This window comes from Mytilus trossulus, chromosome 13, assembly GCF_036588685.1.
Source record: "Mytilus trossulus isolate FHL-02 chromosome 13, PNRI_Mtr1.1.1.hap1, whole genome shotgun sequence".
NCBI classification, from domain to species: domain Eukaryota; kingdom Metazoa; phylum Mollusca; class Bivalvia; order Mytilida; family Mytilidae; genus Mytilus; species Mytilus trossulus.
In genome coordinates, this window is record NC_086385.1 from 44,573,580 (window position 1) to 44,600,855 (window position 27,276).

The 27,276-nt window shown below is 31.6% G+C and overlaps 1 protein-coding gene across 2 annotated transcripts in view; it reads left to right on the forward strand.

Moving 5' to 3' along the window:
* Positions 1-20,114, forward strand: part of LOC134695450 (twitchin-like) — a 98,286-nt gene extending 78,172 nt beyond the window's left edge. For both annotated transcript variants that reach the window (XM_063556703.1, XM_063556702.1), the window contains exons 38-55: positions 218-505; positions 1,050-1,331; positions 1,790-1,807; positions 3,984-4,269; positions 5,466-5,604; positions 7,021-7,220; positions 8,309-8,461; positions 9,302-9,422; positions 10,098-10,557; positions 11,092-11,373; positions 11,800-11,931; positions 12,370-12,528; positions 13,293-13,446; positions 14,270-14,724; positions 15,116-15,191; positions 15,842-15,991; positions 17,032-17,245; positions 17,650-20,114. In XM_063556703.1, coding sequence (XP_063412773.1) covers positions 218-505; positions 1,050-1,331; positions 1,790-1,807; positions 3,984-4,269; positions 5,466-5,604; positions 7,021-7,220; positions 8,309-8,461; positions 9,302-9,422; positions 10,098-10,557; positions 11,092-11,373; positions 11,800-11,931; positions 12,370-12,528; positions 13,293-13,446; positions 14,270-14,724; positions 15,116-15,191; positions 15,842-15,991; positions 17,032-17,245; positions 17,650-17,886 — 3,806 coding nt within the window. In that variant the 3' untranslated portion in view covers positions 17,887-20,114. The remainder of the gene's footprint in view (positions 1-217; positions 506-1,049; positions 1,332-1,789; positions 1,808-3,983; positions 4,270-5,465; positions 5,605-7,020; positions 7,221-8,308; positions 8,462-9,301; positions 9,423-10,097; positions 10,558-11,091; positions 11,374-11,799; positions 11,932-12,369; positions 12,529-13,292; positions 13,447-14,269; positions 14,725-15,115; positions 15,192-15,841; positions 15,992-17,031; positions 17,246-17,649) is intronic.
* Positions 20,115-27,276: the final 7,162 nt, after the last annotated feature.

Consider the following 27,276-nt stretch of genomic DNA (forward strand, 5'->3'; position numbering starts at 1 on the left):
ACCTCTCTTTGCCAGCTTTTTCCAATTTAATTGTATAAACTTTTTCAAACTTTAAATTCTATACAGTGTTTATGGTACTTGGAATTTGGGAAGTTTTAATTTTACCTCTGCAATATTTTAATGATTTTAATGAGTATTATATATATTTTTTTAACACAAAAAGAAATGCAATATCACCTATAGAAGCCTGTTGATTACTTAATTGTTATTTTCACAGGTATGCCCCCAGAATTCAAATCAACAGTTGAGGAGTTACAGTATGGTGTATTAGGGAAAACAGTCAGAATCAACCTAGCTGTCAGGGGTTTCCCTCTTCCTGTTATAGAATGGACATTCAAGGGAGATAACTTGTCTGATAAAACTAAATATAAATCTATCATCACACCAAGTGGAGTTATCACCCTTGATATATTTAACCTCTGTTTGGATGACATTGGAGAATATAAATGTACAGCAGAAAATGACAATGGGATTAAAATTATAATTGTACAATTAGAATATGCAGGTTAGTGAAGTTATGCAAAAAAAATATAGGAAAGAAAGGTTTATTGATATATTTATTATATATAGAAGCAAAATAACATATCTGTGAATAATCATCTCCTGATCAATTCTAATATACAAAAGAATAATATAACAAGTGATAATTGCATCGATTAAGTCCAATTAACAAGGTTAACCTCTTAAGGTAAATTGATCAATTGGTGTAAACAATCAAAATACCGGTTATATTTCACCTGAAATTTTATACCACACAGAAAATATTTAACAAGTAGTTTAAAATTTTAGCACCAAAATTATACCTCTGTGCTATGGCTAATTGACCCATGCTAAAAAAGTATACCAACGGGGATCTGCAGTCCTTTAAGGGCGTGGGATGAACACTGGATTATTAGATAAATTAAAGAAATGATCCGTGTGTTTGTGTGCCATTGGGATATCACTTAAACAATTAATTTTTTTACCCATTTTCAACACAATACAAAAAAATGGTATCTAACTAATACTATTAGATTTAAAGTATTCTATATGTTTAACTTTGTTTTTAGATGCACCTACATTTATTGAACCGACAGAAGACATGTATCTGGACAGCCACAAGAGTGGTAGGTTTGAATGTAAAGTAGATGGTATTCCTTATCCTAAGATACGATGGATGAAAGATACACGACCAATCACTGAAACCAGCCGATTGAAGATACAACACACCAAACCAAACCAATGGTCGCTAAGTCTGAATGATGTCATTTCATTGGATAGTGGCTTGTACACATGTGTGGCTGAAAATGTGGCGGGAAAATCCATCTCTTCTTCAAATCTGTTTGTTGATGGTAGGTAAAATAAAGGGCCTTAACTCTCTAAAAAATCTATGGCTACATTTTTCAGCTGGCTACTTTACATGTATGTTTAAGTTTATGGTTCCAAAACTCTTAGACCTATGGATATATTTTAGTGGTCTACTGAATGAAAATGTGAATAATGTTCACCCTTGAAAATAAACTGGTTCCAACATAAGAAAATTAATATATATAAAAAATTAAAAGATGCAATGCTAATCAATTGTTTAAATTATTTTTTTCTACTAAAAATAAAACTATTAGTCAAAGTGGTAGTATTAGAATAATTTGATCATGAATAATGATTAATGTTTTTATCAAGTAGAACTAACCATAAAGTTTGATTATTTTACAACTTTGTTACATACACCAGAAATATTGAAAATCCTAGTTATTGTCTGGCTAGTAACAGATTTATTTACTGACAAAATTGTAATTATTAAAATTTTCAGATGATAGTGATAATGAAGGTAAACTTCCTGTAGAAGAAAATCAGTTTCCATAGAAACATCCCTCTTCCATAATGACCTCATTCTGTGTGCCAGCATGTTAATACCATATCATTTTTTAAATCATATTCACAATCCATTTTACTCACACTCAAATATTTTGTATTCCCCTTTAGAAAATCTCTTCATATTTCTTTATTTTCCATTTAAGTTATGCTGGGTAAAATTATTTCCCTTATCATATCACACACCATATTAGTCTTGACCATTTTTTCTGCAAGTTTAATTTAATTTTATTGTGCAATAGCTATTAGATATTAAAATCAGTATTGTGCATTTGGGTAGCAGGAATTATGTGAAATTGCATTTTTTAATTATTATTACACCTTTTACTTAAATTTAAAAAGGTTGCGGCAACTTGCAGAAAATTTGGTTGGCACATGAAATGGTCTCAGTTGTATATTATTTTCAATAATTATCTAGAAATGGTCACTTGAAAAGTATATTTCTAACTAATGTTTGATATATTTGATTTTTATTCCAGTGAATTCAGTATTATTCCTTGTTTATTTGGGAGAGATCCGTTTGCGCCAAAAATGCGTCCTTTTGCGCCACAACTTTTATTCTCATATGCTACGTTTGTGCCACATGTTTTAAAATTAGATGGTATCATTTGCGCCAAAAATAAAACATACGATTGCGCTAGTTAAAAGAAAAATTACTTCCTTTCTCCTTTATTTGGACTTGGAACCGGCAGTGTAACACGGCACATGTTTCCTTTTCTGAAACATGTGTTTTTCTTACTGCTGCTGCATGGGTACTTCCCAATTTAATGTATGTAGTAGCTTTAAACTTCTATGTAATGTCCAAAAACACAAACATTGAAGGATGAAATCCATAAAATACTATTTCATAATAATAATAAAGCCCATACGCATGATGAACAAAGCTCTGTGTCATCAACATATGTGGCTTAAACATAAAGAGCAAACACTTAAATTCTATTTTCTTTGTTAAGCAAAGCAATAAGTTTTATTCTTTCTCTGTACATTGACTGTCTAATGCTGCTTAAGTCATTTGATTCTCTTCAGAAACTCATCTTTATGGTGAAATATCTCCTATCAAATGATACCTTTTTAGGCAAAAATAAGAATAAATATACAGTAATCATTAATATTTATGATAAATATGTTTACAGGTAAATTGGCGCAAATGAGTTCCGAATATTGGTGCAATTGATACATTTTGAAAATAAAATTTGGCGCAAATGATACCCCTAAAAATCAGTAATTGGCGCAAAAGGACTGCTGCCGTTTATTTGTTGAGTCCTAATAATTTTTCTAGTTTTAGCTATAAAAACAACATCATTAATACTTACATTTTTCATTCAATGTTATAGTCATATGTAGATACTTCCATAGACACTTTAAACACATTACATGTACTGACCGTTTTGAAACTCATAGAAAACAATTAATAAAAAAAGGAAATAGCCTCATAACCTTTCTTCATGAAAGGGAGTCCATTTTTCTGACCTTTAAAATAAAATGTTTCTTACTATATAATTTGACAATTTTAAAGTGATCAGTCTTGAAGAATGAGAGAAACAATATCAAAGAGAGGCAGAAGCTATCAATGTGACATTCAAACTCATAAGTCGAAAATAAACTGGCAACACCATGGCTAAAAAAGAAAGGACAACCAGACCAACAACAGTACACAAAACACAACATAGAAAACTGAGGAGTACAAAGGGTACTTTCAAAAGTCATAAGTTCAACAACAAAAGGCAACACTATTGACAAAAAGAAAATTTGGCATTCTTTAATGATTAGATTTATTTAAATGTTGATACAATGTAAAAAAAATTATACCGGTACTTCAAAATGTAAAGAGTAAAATGAAATATCCATATTAAAAAGTATATGTTTACCCTCAGGAGATTCTAGTGTTGATAGCTTTCTTTCCGTTCATAAAAAATGTTATTCAGCAAATCTGATTACAATTTGTCTCGGAGTTGAAAATCATACTGTAGAGAGAGAGATCTCCAGTTTTGCAGGTTTTAAAGTTGCCACCTAATTGATCCCTATTTATTTTTCTATTTTTTTTAATGATAAGCTGAAGTTTAAAGGTTAAATTACCTAAATTACTAAACCACAGAGACTAATGGTGTCTAATTTATACTTTTACTTTGTAGAACTTGAGACCACAACTAAACAAATATCTTTCCGTGAGTCTGTGTTTGAAGATTATTACTATCCACTTGAGGAGTTAGGCAGAGGTCGACATGGAATCGTCAGAAGAGTTATACAGAAATCTACCGGCAAGGAATATGCTGCTAAAATGATCCCAGCATGCAATGAGGAACTGAAATTTTTCTTCGGACATGAATTGAACAATATGCGACGTATTAATAACCAACGTGTTCCATCGGTCATTGATGCGTTCCAGTCAGAGAGACAGTTGGTCATTGTAATGGAACTGTATCCTATGATCTGCATGAATGGTTTTAGATTGCATGGTTGAATGATTTATGCATGAACTAACATTGATTGATTGATTGATTGTTGATTGCTTTACGTTGCATCATCACAAAAAGATTATATGAACTTTGAAGATGCAGAATAGATTTGAAAAGGTAAATATTGGTTAAATACTAATAATTATTTTCTGTATATACACAGCTACAGTACTTTTTCTGTACTTAAAATCTGTAGTCCTGGAAATTTACTTTTAATATTTAGTACTATTTTGTTACTTTAAAATTAATGTAATATATAGGTACTTGTATTTTCCAGTACTTGATTTGTACCTAAAATATTGATACAAAAATAATACCAATAATGATCACAGAATTCTATGTTGGAACATCATAACTTTATGTGATTTGAAAAAGACAAACTTTCAAAATGCTGAAAATGTAGCCGTGTAACCAAAAATCTGTAGTTCTTAAATTTCAAGTACAAATAAAGTACTATGAAATACAGGTACCTAAATATTACAATCATTTTAATGTAACAAAATAGTACTGAATATTAAAAGTAGACTTCCAGTACTACAGATTTTTGGTACAGAAATAGTACCTATGCATCAAGGAAATTGACTTAATAAAGATGTATTTTCTGTTGATAGGTTTAGGTGATGTAATTCTCAAAAAAAATAATTTCAGATTAGAATCTTTTTTATTTAAGGGGGTAGGTATTATATCATGTGCAATTATGTTTTATTGATTTTTCTTAAATCAAAATTTGTGTTTTTATTGCAGCTAAATGCATGACATTTACAATGGTAGTACAGAAGCATGATGTGTGTAGTATTACAAGTACTGGAGTGTGTAGAACTACTTGTAATAAAATGTGTAGTATCCTATCCTAGGTTATGATGTGTGAAGTATCCTCACCAAAACTAACAATTTATATTTTATGTCTAATTTTTTTGTTTGATTGTAATAAATCATTTTATACACCAGATGAGTATAAATGCTTTCTTCTGTCTTCTTAAAAAAAAATCAGGTGCACTCACCAGAAAAGATTTAGTTTTAAATGAGTTTTCAAAATAGAGATTAATGAACAAAATCTTGAGAATTAAAAAAAGGGGAAAGATGAGAAAAAAATAGGCAAATAAGATCAAGATAGAGGTAAATTGAAATCTTAGATATTTCCTTAACCAGTTTAATCAGTGTCAAAGGGAGATCACTGGTAGACCACATCTTGTCCCAGGAAAAATGGACTGAAATTGAGGCTGTGAAGTATGTCAAACAACTCTTGGAAATACTCAGAAATATCCATGCATCAAGTATTGCTCATCTTGATATCAAGGTAATAATTTTCTTTAAATAGTGTGTATTGGTCATTTTTAGCTCACCTGGCCTAAAAGGCCAAGTGAGCTTTTCTCATCACTTTGCGTCCGTCGTCCGTCGTCGTCGTCCATCGTCGTTAACTTTTACAAAAATCTTCTCCTCTGAAACTACTGGGCCAAACTGAACCAAACTTGGCTACAATCATCATTGATGTATTTAGTTTAAAAAATGTGTGGCCTGACCCGGCCAACCAACCAAGATGGCCGCCATGGCTAAAAATAGAACATAGGGGTAAAATGCAGTTTTTGGCTAATAACTCAAAAACCAAAGCATTTATAGCAAATCTGACAGGGGTAAAATTGTTCATCAGGTCAAGATCTATCTGCCCTGAAGTTTTCAGATGAATCCGACAACCTGTTGTTGGGTTGCTGCCCCCGAAATTGGTAATTTTAGGGAAATTTTGCTGTTTTTGGTTATTATCTTGATAGTTATTATAGATATAGATAAACTGTAAGCAGCAATAATGTTCAGCAAAGTAAGATTTACAAATAAGTCAACAGGACCAAAATGGTCAGTTGACCCATTTAGGAGTTATTGCCCTTTATAGTCAATTTTTAACCATTTTTCGTAAATCTTAGTTATCTTTTACAAAAATCTTCTCCTCTGAAACTACTTGGCCAAATTAAACCAGACTTGGCTACAATCATCATTGGGATATCTAGTTTAAAAAATTTGTGGCGTGACCTGGCCAACCAACCAAGATGGCCACCATGGCTAAAAATAGAACATAGGGGTAAAATGCAGTTTTTGGCTTATAACTCAAAAACCAAAGCATTTAGAGCAAATCTGACATGGGGTAAAATTGTTCATCAGGTCAAGATCTATCTGCCCTGAAGTTTTCAGATGAATCCGACAACCTGTTGTTGGGTTGCTGCCCCTGAATTGGTAATTTTAAGGAAATTTTGCTGTTTTTGGTTATTATCTTGATTATTATTATAGATAGAGGTAAACTGTAAACAGCAATAATGTTCATCAAAATAAGACCTAAAAATAAGTCAACATGACCAAAATGGTCAACTGACCCCCTAAGGAGTTATTGTCCTTTATAGTCAATTTTTAACAATTTGTCATGAATCCATCTGCGTCCTTTGTTTAATATTCACATAGACCAAGGTGAGCAACACAGGCTCTTTAGAGCCTCTAGTTAAAATTTCTACCAATAACAAAGTAAATATAAGAAAATTTCCTGATAAATAGAGTATCACTATATAAATATTTTGTTTTATTTAATATTTTTTAAGTTTTGCAGCTGATTTTGTTGTTTTCATTATTTTTAAGGATGAAGACAGAGTAAGACCATTTATTCATTTTAGACTTTAATTTACATTAAAAGTCTTGAATTTACATTAAAAAAAAATTATTATATTTTTTCCAGCCTTCAAATATTTTCCTGTCAAGCCCAGATTCAGATCAGATCAGACTGATTGACTTTGGACTCTCTCGTCACGTGTCTATGGATTACGATGTCAAGTTAAACTACGGCACAGAAGAATTTACCTCCCCTGAACAGATTAAGAATGAACCTGTCTCCTCAGCCTCAGATATGTGGAGTGTTGGCATTCTCACTTATATTTTGTAAGTATAGTTAAAAATCATATTAACAATCAAGATTTGGACACCTTTAAATATCTGTCCTTGCATTATATTGAGATGCAAAATTTTGACTTGTATTTTCTAGGTACGGTTATCTCCCCTTAATAATTCAAAGTGATTTTGTCCCCTGATGAAGAATATTGCTGCAACTTCAGCATAGAATTACTTGGAATATAAAGCCTCTTTTTTGTTCATTGTTAACATTGTTATATCTTAATAGTTCAGAGTATAAAACTTACCCTCCCTTCACAGCTGAACGTTTGACCTGTAGCTTCTACTTCTGAAAGAAAGGATCCAAATATTTTGTGAAGATATACATATTTATTTGAAAGGACTCAGGATTAGACTCCTTTAACCTTTCTTATGAAAATTCACGAGTAATTCAAGGGGGCTGAAATATATTGTGATTTTACCACGGGTTGTCCCTATATGCCAAATATTTTACCTTGAGCAATAGCGAGGGGTAAATATCGGCATAAAGGGACAACCTGTGGTAAAATCACGATACATTCAAGCCATTTCCATTCTAATAGGACAAAAACAGGTATTCTTTTAGATCAAAGCACTCTAGGTGAAGGCAAATATTTTCTTTTCCAAAAAATAAACTCACTATTAAGTTGATGTAAAAGAACAGAGAAAACTGAATTAGTGACATGCTTAAACTATTTACAATAAAGTATTTAGATTGGTTTTGATGAATTTAAATGATAAGTTTACTAATATGTCTTATAAAAAAAAAATGGCTTAAAACACATTTTAGCATCGTTTGTTTAAGTTTCCTTGTTGTGGTGATTTTTCGGTTTCACAAGCATGTATTTTCCCATAATATGCTTATATTCTGACGTCATCGTTCTAAGACGTCGGGTAGCTCATTCATAAAAAAATACATATGAGGTGGGAGTATGATCTGAACAACTCTAACAATATATTCATATTTTACCACGGGTGTGTACTCAAAGCATTTGAAGGACGTCATGTTAGAATGGTAGATAATCCATAACTTTCTATGTCACTGTTATAAATATAAATGAAGATTTAAATTAATGAAAGTCTAATTATGTTCATTTCAGATTTAGTGGTGTATCTCCATTAAGGGGAGAAAACAACTCTGAAACATTGAAGAAAGTGATGGAAGGTAAAATTAACCCATTGGAGGAGAATTTCAAACATGTGTCAGAAGATGCTATAGACTTTCTGGCAGAACTTTTAGTAGTTGATCCATGGTAATTAAAGTTATAATAATAAGTGATTTGAGAGTGAGATCAGCTTTCCTTCTTATTAAACAATTATTTTTATAGTTACTTTTTATCATGTTTAGCCCTTTCCAGCCATGTTTGGGGCTATATTATTTTCTAAATTTTTATATATATTCGTATAAGCTTAACATATTCAAAATGATTTTTAGTCACATTTTTTTTGTAAAAGACATGTAAAGGAGTTGCACATGAAAATTACCAATCAGTGAACTTGTGAGCAATATTTATTCTGCATTTTTAGAAAAATTCTTTATATGATCACAGGTCAGTGCATGCGTTATTAGTTCAACTATTAAATTAGGATTAAAAACTTTTATGTTTGTCCACTAGGCATAAGAATCACCATTGCAAATGATGCTTTGGAATATTTAAGAATTTACTGAACAATAATTTAATTTTGGATGTACAGTGTAACATGTTTTCTGATTTGCTGATTATTTTGTTATGAGCCTATAGACATAATTTAGTCATGTGACCGTGACGTCATCAATGTTTTTTCATGGTTTTCTACGGTTTAAAATGGAATTTAGAATTAAATCATAAAAAATTACTAATATTTTTTTCTGTCTATTTGAAATAACATGAAAAAATGTGGTGCACACTGTTTAATAACCTGCTACGCACGTTATTAAGTGTGCACCAAATTTTTTATGTTATTTCTTCATAGACAGAAAAAATATTACAGTCATTCCTTAAAAAGATTTGGTGGCCAAGAGTAAATTCTAGTTAGGTTAATGTTCAATCACAGTTGAAAATATGAATAATATTTCTAAAAATGGTGTAATAAAATATTTCCCCTGTTTATAGTGATAGATTATCAGCTGCTGAATGTTTAATACATCCTTGGATAAAAGAGTCAGCAGATAAGAGCAACAGTCCACTTGATCTTGGTCCACTTGTATCATTCCAAGCTAGAGATTTAGCACAGGTATGTATGGTCAATAGTACAATGAATCTCTCTTTGACACATCCCCTATTTCTATTCTCAGTTTCATCAAAATTCAACTAAATCATGGTTAAAAGGTTTCATTTGCTGCTAGATAAGTTTCACAAAAAACTTCATTAATGTTAAGGACAAAGTTAAACAGAATATTCCTTTTAAAAGATTAATGGGATTTGTAGTTTTCTGTAGAAATTGTGCTTAGCCATCACATGATGATTTGAAAAAAAATTCATAAAGGCAGCACAATGGTGTATTTTTTGAAAATGCAACTATTTATGTTAGAAATGCTGTATCTTTGTTAACTTATCTACTGAGATATTAAACACATAAGAGAACAAAAGACAGAAGAGTTAATTAGCCACTGGCAGGGGCGGCTCCAGCCATTTTAAAAGGGGGGGGTCCCAACCCAGGATAAAGGGGGGGTTCCAGCTATATGTCCCCATTCAAATGCATTGATCGGCAAAAAAAAAATGACTGCTTAAATACACTGTTACTTATATTGCAAAACTCGTATTGCAAATAAAAAATAGTAGATAACTGACATATTTGATCATATATAGTGTTTTTGTTTGTTTGTTCATTCATGTGAATTAGGAAAATAATTGAAAAACAACTCACCATAAAACATAATGTAACAGTACATGCTTTACCTATTTGTAGAGAAAAGCATCAAGTTTAAGAAGCATAGCACAATTACACTGTCTGACATCTGTTCTGGAGCAAACAGTTCCTGTAACGCCATTCACAACAGCCAGAGATAATGAATCTGGAAATCAAACGTACCCTGATTGTGAATACTTTGGTGAATATCTTGATGAAGAATCCTGGTATGACTGGCAAAACAGATACCACAGAGGTCCAGGGGCAAAAGTTGTGCCACTGACTGATGCTGAGTACCTTTCAAGAGTCCCTGGATTGAGGACAACACGGAGGATGACAGATGTGGATGATGAAGATGTGGAGACAATAGTTAGACGGAAGATGTCAGTGATGGAAGCAGATAAGGATATCCACGAAGATCCCTGTTTACGGAAAGAGTTACAATATGGGGTAGTCGCTGATGATGTCAAGCAGAGGAAGAAGGCATCAAAAGATTTGTTTCCTAAAGATGAGTCAAAAGGTATGAATGCTTTTTAATTGGTTGTTTTCTAAATAGTTGACAATTTCTGTAAACAATTTAAGAACTCTCAGATAACTTAATATTTTAGAGAAATATTTAACTCATAGAATTAGAATAGAGAAAAAAAATACTCCGTCCTTTTTTTTCAGTTTAAATTGTTTTACCACTGCTTCAGATATGTACACTTAATACACATGTCTGTCAAGTTTTCCCTAGCAATTAAAAATCAAAGCTTATTGAAATTTTTCATCTAGCTTTATCTAGCAGTGCCACATCCTATGAAAAATTGCAAACAAAAAGCATACACTTGGAAACATAAAATGAAATTGAAGTTACTATTGTGGATTCATTATTATTCGCTGGTTTTTCCAAAAATGCACGAAAATTGATACCCACAAAAATAAATGAATTCACAGTATTTGATAAAGTAAATTGCATATGGGTATATTTTCCTGCTCACAATGTTAGTGTACTGAGAGTCCAACTGATATTTTAAACTTTAAAATATTGATATTGAATGAAATTTGATTTCAGATGAAAATCCACAGATTGTGTCCAAGTTCCATGATCTTGCCTTTACTCCTGGAGAAAACATTGTCCTACGGTGCATTTTGGATATTGATGAATCTCCAGCAGTCACATGGTACAGGAATGAAGAGCTAGTCTCTGAGAGTAGTCGTATTTACGTAAAAGTGACAGACAATGGTACTGTGCTTACAGTTGTCTCTGCCAAACCATACAATGCTGGAATATACAAATGTATTGTGAGGAGTAAAGGAGGAAAAGCTACTGCAGCAGCTAGAGTCTTGGTGGGAGGTAATTTTAATGAAATTCTTTAGAATGAACTGTACTTATTTTGAGAGGGGCAATAGTAATATTTTGCCATTTTAATTGTAACTATAAACAAAATGTACATACATTTTATTCATTAATCTCACACTTTTGTACCTGTCATTTTTTAAAATTAAAAAAAAAATATATTAGAATTGTCGTATGAAAATAAAATCTGTCACTTCTTATATATACTTATGGGTAACTTTTATCAGTTTTCAAAGACATATAAAAACTGTTCTAAATGGATTTGAGAACTCTTGTTGATTTTATCAAATTGATACTATGAAATACAGATTTGTGTTACATGAACCTTATTTTTCTTATATTAGTTGTTCCATTGATGAAGCACTTTTTAAAACAACATGTTTTTTTATAAGAATTTTTATTTATGATACCTTTTCTTTTAAGATGTTCCAAGTCAGCCCAGCAGACCAGTGGCAACACAAGTATCATCAACACAAGCTTTGTTGCTATGGGAACCACCAACAACCAATGGAAACTCTTACATCACAGGATACAGAGTTGACTGCAGAAAAACAAGTAATTTTATTAAATCACTAAAATAGGGTGTGTAAAGTGATCTCTCTTTGGTAAACATGTTGGGAAAATCCCACATTTATAATTATAATATGCATTATGTGTAACCATTAAAACATTCATAATGCATCGCAAGTATTGTCTGCAATCTGTTGAGCAGAAAAAGTTTGAATATTGAGTTTCCATGGAAAAAATAAGATCTTATTTTTGTTTGGGACTTGTATTGAATTAGCCCTTGCTATCATTTGCAAAATTCTGAATTTATCGCATTCTGTGTTGTTATCACGTATACTCTTTAAATTATGTACCTATCGTAAATTTTAAAAGTTTTGGTTCACCATAGATAGTCTTAGCTTAGAAATCTATAGAAAAGTTCATTTTCATAACCTTTATTTGAACTTTGTAGCATGTTTTAATATTTTACATTTGTTTTCTTTACAGATGGAAATTCTTGGTTGACTGTTGCACACCCCATTGATGAGTGTACAATTGTACAAGATCTGGCACCCAATGCATCTTACAGATTCAGAGTTTGTGCTGTAAACCAGTTTGGTTTCAGTGCTTACAGTGTTGCCTCCCCTGAAATTGTGACAACTGAAGGTAAATTATCCATAAATTAATTTTACCTGCATTCAGTTCAATTCCAATTTGAAAATATTAGAATACAGAAGTTTATAGATATATCATTTTAAGGAGGTGTTTTAGCAAAAAATACCAGGTGAAACAAGATAAGATTTCCAAAGCCACCAGTTAAAAGAAATTTTATTACAAAACTGGTATTTTTAAAGTACAGCTCCGAAACATGATATACGTGTTTAATTACAATTGATATGAAAAAAATTAAGGTTTCTAAACATTCAAAATCAAAGCAAAAAACAGACATATTTTTAACATAAAGTAAACAAAAGTGATGATTATAAAGCGCAAATACTTTAAAGAAAATAATATACCAGAAAACTCAATAAGAATATTAAGTATGAATAACCCAGTGGTGGTGAAATATGACTGAAATAGTCATTTTAATTCAGTTGATCAGTTCAATTTAAATATGTATTGAAATTAATTTTGCCTAAGTTAAACGGGGAGTTTTATGTAAGTAAATACTCATCAAAGATACCTGACTTTGAGTTGCAGACCCATGTTTTGTCCTTATAAGACTCATCAATGGCTCTTGAAAAAAACCCATTAGTAATGCCTAATAAAGTACAAGATTGTGGAGCATTTATAGTAACTCTTCCATAGATTCAAACAATTTCAACCTGATTTCTTTTAATATCAATTTTTTTTTTAATAAAATAAGGTTGTCTTAAAAATTGTATTTACCAATACTGATAGTGTTGATTGAACATTGTCTAAATTTTCAGATGGGGACAAAATTGTATTAGATGAGTACACCAGTGCTATTCTTGCAAGACAGAGTGGTGTGCATCTAATGTCATCACCGCCATCTAGTGGTCCAGTACAACTGACTGAAGGAGCCTTTAGTGAAAAATACAACCTTACAGAAACAGTTTATAGGTAATACTGTAATGCACACGTGATAATGCATCACATTAGATAAGTAAAATCACAAAAATACAGAACTCTGAGTAAAATTTAAAACCGAAAGTCCCTAATCAAATGGCAAAACCAAAAGCTCAAACACATAAAACTAATGGATAACTACAGTCATATTCCTGATTTGTTGCAGGCATTTTCTTATGTAGAAATGAATTGTTTGATATGGTCTGAAAAGAAATACATAAACAGACATCAGAGAGAAAACTAGGGGGTAACAACATTCGTTGCATATTAACTTGTTGGCTTATTATTTTCACTTGCCATCACTTTAAGTAAATCATTCAAACACGGAATTGAAATCTTAACACATTCTTGATTTTCGTGACGTCACCACAAGATTCAATATGGCCGAATTAAATAGGTGGAGAATGTATACAAATGGAAATAATTAGATAATAGTGTTAAGGAAATGAATATTCAAACATCAATAGGTACGTCATATCTAGAAAGATATCTAACGAAACGAATTAGATATATTGACAAGCTTGGCAAACATTATAAAGAATATTTTTTTGGGAAATAAGTGCGACCTGAACCTGGGTCGCAATTCCGCAAGTTTTGAAATAGGAAAAATCTGTAGCTCTATGGTCCGCAAATAGTAAAAAAATAACATAAGGACCTATGAGCTACGGTTCCCCAGCTAATTGAACACTTACTGTGATTTTAAAACCACAATAACCAGGATTAAAAAGTCAAATTTGCAGTGCATGGGATAGAAATTTTTCACAACGTTGCTTAATGCTAAACTCATACAGTGTGTTTGATTTTCTTTTCATTTCAGTGGGAAATTCTCTGAAATTAAAATTGCCGAGAATACTTCAACAAAGAGATCCTATGCTGCCAAAATAATTCCATGTGACAAAGACAAAAAATCAACAGAATTTGAAATCTTGAAATTAATGAACCATGAAAAAGTCATCAGACTATATGATGGATTCTTATTCAGTGAGAAGCTTTATATCATTACTGAATATTTGTGTGGAGTAAACGTTTTGCAGCATTTTGCTTTCAAGTCAAAATATTCAGAAGACATGGTTGCCATAGTGATACGACAGATCTTGGAAGGTGTACAATATTTACATCACGTGGGTGTGGTCCATTTGAACTTACAACCAAGCAGTGTGGTAATGAGGAGCAGACGACACTTGGATGTGAAGATATGTGGATTCAGTCATGCGAGGAAATTGTCTGGCAATGGAGAAGTGGTTCCTTGTGAAGGATATCCTGATTTTATTGGTAAATAATTCAAATAGTTAGAAGGGGGTTTCAGATTATCAAGGTTGGTTGTATAAATGCCTCATTTTGGAAAAATTAAAGCTTTTTGTGTTATCCACATTTAAGTTAGATACTCTTATGATAATTTCAAAAATGCTATTACAGGAAAAACATTCATATCAAAATATCTAAAGAAAGATCACTTCTTTTAAGAGAAAACCTGTCATAACACTTTTCCAATTTTTTCCGCCAATGTAAAAAAGTGCCAGTTTTTTCTGGTACTTTTTAAACAGGGTCGACTATAATTGGACATATATGATCATCAAATGCAGTGTTTAAAGTATAGCTAGATACGTGTAATATTTTCAAGTGAGTAACAGATAAGGTATATTTTCTTTATTACTATTTTTAGCTCCTGAGATTGTGACAAGTAAGACAACTTCATATTCAGCTGATACATGGACTGTTGGTGTCCTCAGTTTTCTTCTGTAAGTATGGTACAAATTAGCATGGTCTAACTGATGTTGGAATAAATTTTATAATACTTCAAATTTTCCATTTGTCTTATGTAATAAAACTGAGAATGGAAAATGGGAATATGTCAAAGAGACAAGAACCAGATAAAAGAGCAGAAAACAGCCCAAGACCACAAATGGGTCTTCAACAATACAAGAAAATCTGGCAAATGGAGTGAGCCCATCAATAAAAATTTGTTCAAATGTGTTACACATCAAATAAGAATATATCCTTTTCATTTGACATTCGAAAATTTGTATTCTTGGCAGGAGAATGATATCTGAACATTTAAATTTTAAAACATTATAAGTACATTGTAACTTAGATATATACATGTTGGTGTAAGTTCCAAAGTGGATTATATCTATTTTTTAACAACAACAATTATAAAAGCTCCATTGACTCTTGTCTAACATTATAATGTTGAATTCCCCTCATTTGCAATATTTATTTATTTGTGCTTTTTAAGTCAATTTGGCCGTACATGACCTATAATGGTTTACTTTTATAAATTGTTATTTGGATGGAGAGTTGTCTCATTGGCACTCACACCACATCTTCCTATATCACATTAACATCAACCTAAGTAAATAAATTTGAATTTTGTTTTGTTTTATTTCAGATTGAGTGGAGACTCACCGTTCAGAGCCTCAAGTGTAGAAGAGACATATTTCAACATAGCATACAGTCGATATGACGCCCATTCACTCTATGATAACATAACAAGAGATGCTCTTAGATTTATGAACAGGATAATGAAAAGAATACCAAGGTAAGACTGATAAAAAAAAAAACATAAACCCCTATGAAGAATGATTTTGTCCTAAAATATCAAAGGAGTAGGTTCAGTAAGACCCCTTTGTGGCCCCAAAATATAGCAGTTTTACAAAATTGTTAAAATGTAAACTCTTAGTTATTTATTGGATAGCAGAATGGTTCTGCTACATAAAAATGGGCTGTTTTTGACAATACAATGCACATATATTGTGTACTACCAGTACAAAGTCATGCTAAATTAAAAAAATCTTCATTCCAGCATTTTAGTTAAATTTTAGACGGTTTTCGGGTAAAACGAAAGTGGCCGCATTCGTGTTCATCCAAAATATTGAAATGGAAGTTGTATTTGATGATAATACATAATATATATAAAGATTGAGGATGAACACGGATGGGTCACTTTCGTTTTTGACAAAAACCATCTGAAAAGTGACTTTTTTTCGCATATTTAGTAGATTTTTCATATTTGAGCTTGAATCGGACGGTTTTTAATGACTAAATCAGTTAAAATCTTTCACATAAATTAATTGAATCATATGAAATAGACACTTAAGTGTTTAAAAAGTGGTCAAAATCTTTCGTCAGATGAAACTGAAATTTCAGGCCAAAATCGGTCCTTACCAGACCTACTCCTTTGTTTATCTTTTGACCATCAAAGTTATAGATCAGACTTTTCGATCTATTTATCTCTTATGGTAAAGTTGATTGTAAATTTGTGTTAAACAGTTATATGTATTGACAGTTTTGTGATAACTAGAAAAAATATGACAAAACTGATTCATTGATGTCCATATAGCTAGTTTAACAGTTGAATTGACTGTAATAATTTGATTGTTAACAAAATAAAAGGACCCATTTTTTAAGCCCCTTTTAAAAACCAAGAAGATGTTACCCACCCTTTAGTTTTACTTATTGACAATAGAAGTCATTCAGTCTACTCTATATGACATGATATCATTCATAAGACCAGGCATGCTTGTAAGATAAGTTCTGTTATTAAACAAGTGGCTGATTGGTTTATTGATTTATTTACAGTAATCGTGTGTCAGTAGAAGATTGTTTGGAAGACAAATGGTTACTGGTTGCAGATACAACAGTTAAGGCTAGACAGGAAGCCATCTTTACCACTGCTAAATTGAGGTCATTTGCTGACCTTTACAGAGAAAGAGGAATTCTGGGAGTATGGATGCCAGAGGAGATACCAGAAACAGAAACAGAAAGTGATGAAAATACAGACAAAAAAGAAAAGGTGCATACTTTTTATGGATAAATTCCTTTGTGTGATTACCTGTGTTAAAGCAGGAAGGAAGAATAAAAAAATTATTTGATAAATATTATTTTTATATTTTTGCCCTCTGAAAAAAATCTGTACTTTGATTATAAAAAAGAAGACATTTTGGGGTTTTAGGACCGCCTTTAATTTCCAATCAAAGACAAAGCATTAAAGTAAATGGCAATTTACAGACATTGTCAAGTCCTCTTTTTATCATTTATAATTTCTGGTATTAAGGGATAATTAACAGAAACCTCAAACATGTTTCTTTTTTTTAACGTTTGAATGGCATGAATGATAGGTCTTGCCACCATTTGTGATTTATATGAAGATTGGCTTTTAATTTAACACTTACTTTCTTCTGTGTTATAATTTTGTAGAAAACAGAAGTACCTACAAAGACTGAAACAGAGCAAACATTAGAGGCTAAGGAAAATATTGAAACTGCAAAACCAAAAGACGATAACCAAGTGATATCACAAAAGGACAGTAACCCTGTGACAACACAAAAAGGTGATGACATTGTTGAGTCACAACAAAATGTTATTGATAAAGTAGCTGAAACTGTTGTTACAGATGCTATGGAAGATGCATTTAAAAGCAAAGAATTAAACTAAAAGAACTACTGACAAGAGATATTGACATTAAAGTGTATTAGAATAAATGGTTGTAATGTGTAAGTTCTCATCTCTGCAAATTTACTGCGTAAGAAAAATGATTTAAAATTAATTAAATGCTTTGTAAGATAAATTTTGCCATTTAAGAAAGGTTAATCTGAGATGTTATGTTAATCGCAAGTAAATTCAATTGGCTTGTTTATAATAAGATTTGTCCAATAGACTGTAGTTTTTTGTTTGCAGGGGTGAGAAATGCAAATTTTAAACTCATGTTGGCAAATAGGTACTCCAGGGCGAATTTTTTATTTTTTTTGTCGACTTCTTAGAATCGTTTAAGTCTTTTGATGAGTTTATTTACATACATTCAACAATATGACTGTATGTATTGATACTGTTAGATATAAAAACATTTATGAAAGTATTCTAGTTGAATACTGTATATTACGTTTGCAAGGGAAATTTAAAGTGTTTAGGAGTGAAGGGGTTATTTATAGATTTGTATTTCATGTCCTGGATCATGTGATCAGATAAGGTATAAATTCCTTAATACCCTGCTTTTTTAGAAGTTTGTTGTAGAAACTTTTTAGGCTCATTCTTTTCATAATATACATACATTACACTTAGCCTGAATATTATGACGTAGAAATTAGTTTCTTAGACCCATCCATGTCATGACAATATCACCCCATTTATTACTTTTCATGTATTTCTATCTTTGTGAGATGCTTACATTTTGTTTCTCTTAAAATTGCCCTATTATTATAGTTTCCTCTTGCTGATGGAAGAGAGGGAATGCAAATTAAAAAGAAGACATGAAGTAGGAAAATCTTCCAAGTAAATTAAGAGCAAAATATGGTTTTAATTTACCAGTATTCACTTGGCAAATTATTAAAACAAATGTTATTGGTTCAACGGATAACTATAAAGAGTAATAAGGAAAGTTCATAATTCTTAAATTAGGTTATTTTTATTATGATTAATATAAAATTGTATGATTGGTTGTTTTAAGTATTTATTATTACAACTGTTTCTTATTAAATACACATTTTACGATTTTTTACTGTGATTTCTTATTCTGTCATTGGAATTTGGAAAGTTTTGTCTGTGATCGTTGATTTTAAAAAGACTTAATTTATATTTATAATCCATATATGTGTGTATTTTAAAATGTATATAACTTAATTATTTATCAATTATTTATTGTAACGAATTAGTTAGTGTAATGGTTATTTATTATTAGATAATTTGCAAAACAAATTCATACAAGATTATTGTTTGTTTTGTTTCACCAATATTTTTTGGGTTACATAATTGCATGATATGACAGTCGTGCCTTTTGTGCGGCATTATTGAACAGGGACAAATTACACCAGCGTCTTTGTGGAAATAAACATATATGTGTCTGTAGTGTCTTATCATTACTATGGACAAAAATTCAGGACTCTCAGTCATAAAACTTTCCTGCATAATTTTGTGCTCGAAACACGAAGTCCAATAATTTGATTGGTTGATATCAGAGGACGAGTACAATAATTGTGCTTTAAAATTTTATGACTACAATTCCTGATGTAACATCAGTGTTGGCAATTTAACTGGACTGTCCATGTTAATTACATTATTTATGTTACATAATTGTATGAATTTTAACATCATTTCAGAAAGGTTACTTTACAGTGTTAAAAGTGTTATCCCCAAAAATGTTAATACTTTTTGTCCTGTTTTGCTTGTACTACCTTGAATTGACTTGAAGTGTAAAACAACATAAAGATTTTCTCATGACTTTATAAAGAGAAGGACATGACAGGAACCATATTTTTAAATGTATGAAAAAGCATCTAAAAAAGTCTGAAAGACAATCTGCCCAAGAACAATCTAATGGTACTTGATATTGTGTGAAATTTATGTAAAATTATGTTTTATGGTCTAGAATTTTTTAAAAGACTTAAGATCTGATTGTTCTGTCTTAACTACCGCTCACAGTATTTTAACAATGAAAGTTCACTTTTACCATGACAGATAAATTGTGGCATCTCATAAGTTGGAGCTCTGTAAAACAATTAAAAATAGAAACAAGTAAAATTGCACATGTTATACTGAGATCAAAAAATTAACATCTGTATGTCCTTCTCTAAACATTGTAGTATCGCTTCCACCACCATATTTCTTTGATTATCATGTTTGTTTTAATTAGTGATCAGTATTATTTATTAAAACATAACCAAGCCATAGTCTTCTTGCTTTCTTTTTTCTCATTATTTCCATGGTAACTGAACAGTTTTTATATAATAAAAATATTTTTCCTACAGCAGTCATAGTATAAACACCTTTTAGGTATGAAACCACTCATTCATATCCCATTGCACTACAAACAGTTCAGAGTCTGAAAAGACCATAGCTTGTGCACAACCAGTTCGAAGTTTTATTACTGCTCCTTTAGAAACGTCATTCTGTGTGAAAGTTGTGTTTGAAAACCTCTTCAAATTCTTAATTTATTTGGCCTTTTAAACAATTTTTGTTCGAGCGTCAATGATGAGTCTTTTGTAGACAAAACGCACGTAAGTATAAAATTAAGAGTCCTTGTATCTTTGACTTGAGGTATCATTGATATGTTCATAATAATAAATTAACTGTTAATAAAACTTAGAATTTTGAAATACGAAGGCTTTTCTACCTCAGGGGTAGATAACCTTAGCTGTATTTTGACAAAACATGTAGGAATTTTTGGTCCTCAATGCTCTTCAAATTCGTAATTTATTTGGCCTTTTAAACAATTTTTCGAGCGTCACTAATGAGTCTTTTGTAGACGAAACGCACGTAAGTATAAAATTAAGAGTCCTTGTATCTTTGATGAGTTTATTTGTAGCTATATGTATACGTCGTAGTACTAGTAACAAATACTGACTTATATACAACGGGATAAGGTCGCCATTAATTTATTGACTGTTTGAGATAGCATATTTAAATGCTTGTGCGCACACAACTGTGTCTACTAGATGGTTCCTGCATGTTGCTTATCGTGGACACAAGCAATGAGTTAGTATGTTGAGGTGGGAATGTGAAAACACCTAGTGTAGTCTCTGATTTATTTTTTCTTCATTGTTTGTTGTTTGAAAGTCATCGAACTTTCGGCTAAAATGGTTCTTCTTGGTCTTGCAGATTTAAAGTTGTTGTTAAGTTCAAAAGCAGGAATAGTATATAAACCACTTGAAACTGTTACAGCTTTCCTGAAGATTTTGCAGTGTCCTGGGTGTCATTTATGTGACATAAAAAGAGTGACGGTAAAAGTACAGTTCTTTGTGGGACTTCCGAATCTACATTTATGGTTCTCTTTCTACTACAACCTCCACATTCTACCGTGCCAGTTGTTTAGTTGTTCCTGAATTCCATTCTCTCCAATTTGTGATAGTAGGTTGTGGTACAGTACTACATCAAAAGCTTATGGAAATAATGTATAACTATGTCAGTTTGTAGACCTCATTTAGTCATGAAAGGCGACTAATATATTTCAAATTAAACCAATGCCAACTGACAGCTATCATTTCGAATAATGATCATCAAACTATACAGACCAGTTTGCTTTGGAAACGTTGAAACCGAGAGACGATCATGTATAAAAAATTCGTTTGCGAACCAATGTATCAATTAATTTAGGTAATAAAGCAGTTCAATCAAAATGAACCTACTTACTTACTTTAAAGGTCTGTTTCTATCATCCCTCGATACGTCATCACGTTTACTTATACCACACATATTGTGACTTTAAACTACAGACTTTTTTTGTAGGATCTCAATATTGACGTAAAAACTATACCTCATGTGCTTGTTCCCTATCCATATATAATACGACTTGGTATGTTGTTACTAGTAAATTCACCACTACGCAACGTGTAAAGACCTAAATAATGTGAGCCAAAATCAATAAATTGGAAACACAATTTAAAAATACTAATAGATGATTCCCACGGGTATTATGTCAGACAATGAGGAACACGTGGAACAAAAGACCATATTGAATTGCTCAGTCTGCAACTGCTCCGCAAAGTCAAAGCCAGCAAAGTCAGTCTTCAGAGCCACTGTGAAACTATCTACGGTTGTGAAAAAGAGGTGGATACTGAAAATTTACAAAAACATCTTTATCTTGAAGTCATTATAGATCAAAGTACAGTGTTCATACCGAATAGCAAGCTTTAAACTGCAATCAGCTATTTTACTATACAGATAAAGCTATACGTATAAACGTTAGCTTTATACGTCAATGACCTCAACTAACCTATAAGCCCCGCCTCCTTACCGGAACTACTGTATTTCATTAAGAACGTCACGTCACGACCATGACAACGTTATGTAACAATGGTCAAACTTTCATGAAATTAAACTTTTATCAATTTTTATGTCTTCAAATTGGTTTTTATATACCATGTTTATCAAATGTTATTAATTAAGTTCATTTTCCCTTTCTGATTCCTTAATAAGTCAATGTCTTACCGCCTGGACCTTGCTCAAAGGGAAATACCCCAAAATGGTACCCCAAGAGGGAAATTCCAAACACTTTTTTCAACAATTTTTGTTACATATTTATTTTCATTCTTAATTTTTTTTCGATTTCAGTATAAAAACAATATACGTATAGTATCTTGAAATATGAAATTTATTTGTATTCGGCACGAAATGGGAATCCCGTTTCTAAGCCTCATACAAATAAATTTCATATTTCAAGACATCATACGTATATTGTCTAATTAAAGGGCCACAACAACTACTAGTGTAACATCATTTAAACGGGAAAACCCACAGTATAATCTATATAAAAAACGAGAAACGAGAAACACTTATGAACCATATCAACAAACGACAACTTCTGAACATCGGATTCCTGACTTTGTTCAGGTGCAAACAATTGCAGCGGGTTTAATTAGTTATCAAAAGTACCAGGATAATAATTTTAAACGCCAGACGCGCGTTTCGTCTACATAAGACTCATCAGTGACGCTCAGATCAAAATAGTTAAAAAGCCAAACAAATACAAAGTTGAAGAGCATAGAGGACCCGAAATTCCAAAAAGTTGTGCCAAATACGGCTAAGGTAATCTACTCCTGGGGTAAGAAAATCCTTAGTTTTTCGAAAAAATTAAAGTTTTGTAAACAGAAAATTTATTAAAATGACCATATAATTGATATTCATGTCAACTCCGAAGTGCTGACTACTGGGCTGGTGATACCCTCGGGGACGAAACGTCCACCAGCACTAGCATCGACCCAGTGGTGTAAATAGTTATCAAAAGTACCAGGATTATAATTATAAACGCCAGACTTAAAATGTTTTAATGGTGCCAAACATTCACCCTTATCTGAAACAATAGTGTAACATCTCAATAGAGAAAGACACGCTATAAAAAATCAATATACTCTAGTTAAAACTGAAACTTGAAATTTCCAAAAAGTTTGTTGAATTAAAAAATGCCGGTTAAAGATGGAACTAGGAATTTCTGAACCATAGCTCTTGGTTCCATATGATATATTGCGGATGGTCTGCAAGTAGTAAAAAAATAATAAGGACCCAAGAGCTACGGTTCTGCAGCTAGTCCACTGTGTGCTTTTGTTACTTGGACCAAATGGAAAAAAATATGTTTTTTATTAGCCTACCCTCCCTATTTTTGAAGCTAAAAATTTTTCTGATATGGATCAGATGTGTAAAGTCCATTTCAATAGGAATGATTTTCAGTTAATTTGTTGTACTGTAACAACGTTGTCCCAGGTTAGGGTTGGGGTCTTCTGCTAATATGTTTAACCCCGACATATTCTGTGTGTGCCTGTCTTAAGTCAGAAACCTGTAATTTAATTGATGTCGTTAGTTGCTGTATATCATATTTGTTTTTTGATCATTATTTTGTACATACATTTAGCCATTAGTTTTTCTAGTTTGAATTGTTTAACATTTGTTATTTCGGGACCTGTTATGGCTGACTATGCGGTATCAGTTTGGCTCATTGTTAAAGGCCGTACAGGAACCAGAATTTGTACAATTCGGTGTCTTTGGTCTTATCATGATGATAAATATGAATTTACCGGTATATAAAACATTCATATAATTTAGAACACCGTCGTTATAGTTATTAAAGGTACCAGGATTATAATTTAGTACGCCAGACGCGTCTCTCGTCTACATAAGACTTATCAGTGACGCTCAGATCAAAATAGTTATAAAGCCAATCAAGTAAAAAGTTGAAGAGTATTGAGGACCCAATATTCCAAAAAGTTGTGCCAAATACGGTTTATGTAATATATTCCTCCGTTAAGAAAATTCTTAGTTTTTCGAAAAGTTTTATGTTTTGTTAACAAGAAATTCATTAAAATGACCACATTCAAGTCAACTCTGAGGTGCTGACTTCTTGGCTGGTGTTACCCTCGGGGACGAATGTTTACCAGCAGTAGCATCGACCCAGTGGTGTTAATAAGTATTTTAATTGTTATTCTTTTTTAATTTCGCTAACTTTTATTGCATTACATCATAAATGAATTGAATGTTCCCGCCATTCTTTAATAGGTATAAAACTTTAACGCTTGGTAAAAAGTGTTCCGGAAAAAATACGAAAAGTGATAATAAATAATCGAAATATCAAGGTCGTTCACTAAGTTTTATAGATGATATGTACAAGGCATTTTCTTAACTAACTTTAAAATAACATATTTTGACTTTTTATTCACAGCCAAAAGGTGAATTTAAAGTCCAATTAATCAATTCATATAATATATGTATTGGTTGTGTGCTATTACAGGATCTCCACTTTGTGATTGTCTCCCACACAAAAGATGTATGAATCAATTTTGTATTTCAACATCCTGCACATGTGTGGCACCGTTAAAGTCCACAATTCCTCTAAGTCCACAACACCGCTAAAGTCCACAACGCCGCTAAAGTCCACAAAATGACCTCCGCTAAAGTCCACAAGAAAACGCCGTTAAAGTCCACAACAACAAGTTCCGCTAAAGTCCACAAAAAAGCACCGTTAAAGTCCAAACATTTTTTTTATTATAAAAAAATCAATTTGGTTCTTTTTTTTACTCCCGATAGTATTGATCTAATAAAAAGAATGGATTTTTGTTCTTGTAAAGCATTTCTTATCAGCTTGAATTATATTTTTGATAAATATAAAGATTACAGTTCCTGATTTTGATCCCAACAAATCTGATCTTTGTATTGCGATTTCCTAACAATCAAACAGACAACATTTCGTAAAAGTTATCTAGCTATGGTGCGCTTTTCGTATTCTTTAGTAAACATATGTACATCCACAAGAAACTCCAATATAGCGTCTTTTTATTTATCTTCTGCAGACACTGAAATATCTTGGAGCCTATATTTGGGGTCGTACTAAAGCGTCCAGGTGAAGAAAAAGCGCACGGGGAAGAAAAAAAACGCCCGGGAAAAAGAAAAGGCGCCCGGGGAACATATATAGATATTATATTGGCATGAAACAACTTTGTGTCGATGAAATAAGTTATGCACATTTATTTTTTTTATGATTTTAGACAAGTATTTTACTAATTCAGATAAAAGACATTTGTTTGTAATAAAGCACAAAAACAAGTATGAATATTTCAATTTTAACAACAATATATGAAAATTATTTCGAAAGACATATAATAATGGATCACGGTTAATGCTAAAGATTTTATTAAATGTTAGACATCAAAAGACATGTTTCTCAAAAGCGATATCAAAATGAAAAATGCAAAAACAACACAGATAGATATTAATTTTATCCGCTAAATTCTAGATACTATTTTATGATCATGAACAAGCTTCTGTCCAAATTTGGTACAAATCCAGGATAATTTAAGAAAAATATTAAAATTTTAAACACTTTAAACACAGAATGAATGTAAAGTTTCCTTGTAAAAAAACTTACTCCATTTATAAGTAAAATACGGTGAAAAAGGATTTTTATACAAATTTACTTCTAAATACCAATTTAATATCATCATAAACAAGTTTGGTACAAATCAAAGTCTTCTCGTTTGAACTGTTTTACACTTTTATAGCTGACTTACGCGGTGACATTGAAATTTTCTTTACAAATATATGAAACATAAAAAAGAAATCTATGCAGTGTCTGTTAGGCTCCACAGCAGCCAAAATGGTCTGTAAATCTAAAAAAATAGACTTTGAACCATAATGTTCTTGTTTGAAATCAACATAATAATAAAACATTCCACACATTCATGCATTTTGTAGTGCTAAGCAGATTTCCATCACTCATTGGTTGCATGTTTGTTTTGTTTTCTAAAAGGAAAATGTATTTTTTTCAAAATGCGTTGAAGATGAATTGAGTATAAAATTATACTCGAATGCGGTTCTGTACTGCTTATTACCTATGATGAGTACACGTATTAAAGATTTTATTGAACAATGCTATATGTATATATGTTCCAGATAATATGTGCACGCGTACGGTCCAGACCGTATAGGTATACGCGAACGTATGCTCGGCCCGTATGAGTATACTCGTACGGTCTAGGTACGAGCTCGACCATACACGTGTATTTGGATCATATCGGTTGATTTGTTAAATTAATCAATAGTTAGAAAATGAAATAAAAACTTTAACTGAATACATACATTTAAGTGACGCTTATCAGTAAAGCTCCTGTATTAGATTTAAAATTTGAGTTCAAATGCTCACTGAATATTCAGAACCTTAATTAATATAGAAAAAAGTCAATCCAATAAACAGTCAGAAGGATGTGTAACCTACAATGTGTTGTTATATGTATATATCATCATTGTATGATTAATTATAAAGGAAAGAGTAAATTAATGTAAAAATCATCCAAATAAAGCGATCGCAAGGCGGTCTACCAAAATGTCATGTAGCATCGCTAATTTGACGTTAACTATATAATATTATAGGCAACATAACTATTTTTGTGTTATGGTCATTTTGAAACGCTTCTATTTTACGGAGAGAATACAATATGAATTTATATTTATATAATAGTTTTTCAAGAACTATTATTTTTATTTCATTGAGAAACCATGTGTACTACATATATGTATTTGTTTTCGAGACAAAAAATATACATACAATAGTTGTTTAACTTGGTAAAGTGTTTTTAATCACATGCAAAATTACACAAAGATTAATATGTATAAACTGACAAAACGCTAAATCTGTTCTACATTAACCAATAAATGTGATGATACAAAATGCATGAATGTGTGGAATTCTTTATCATTATGTTGATTTCAAACAAGAACATTATGGTTCAAAGTCTATTTTTGATATTTACAGACCATTTTGGCTGCTGTGGAGCCTAACAGACACTGCATGGATTTCTTTTTTATGTTTCATATATTTATAAAGAAAATTTCAATGTCACCGCGTAAGTC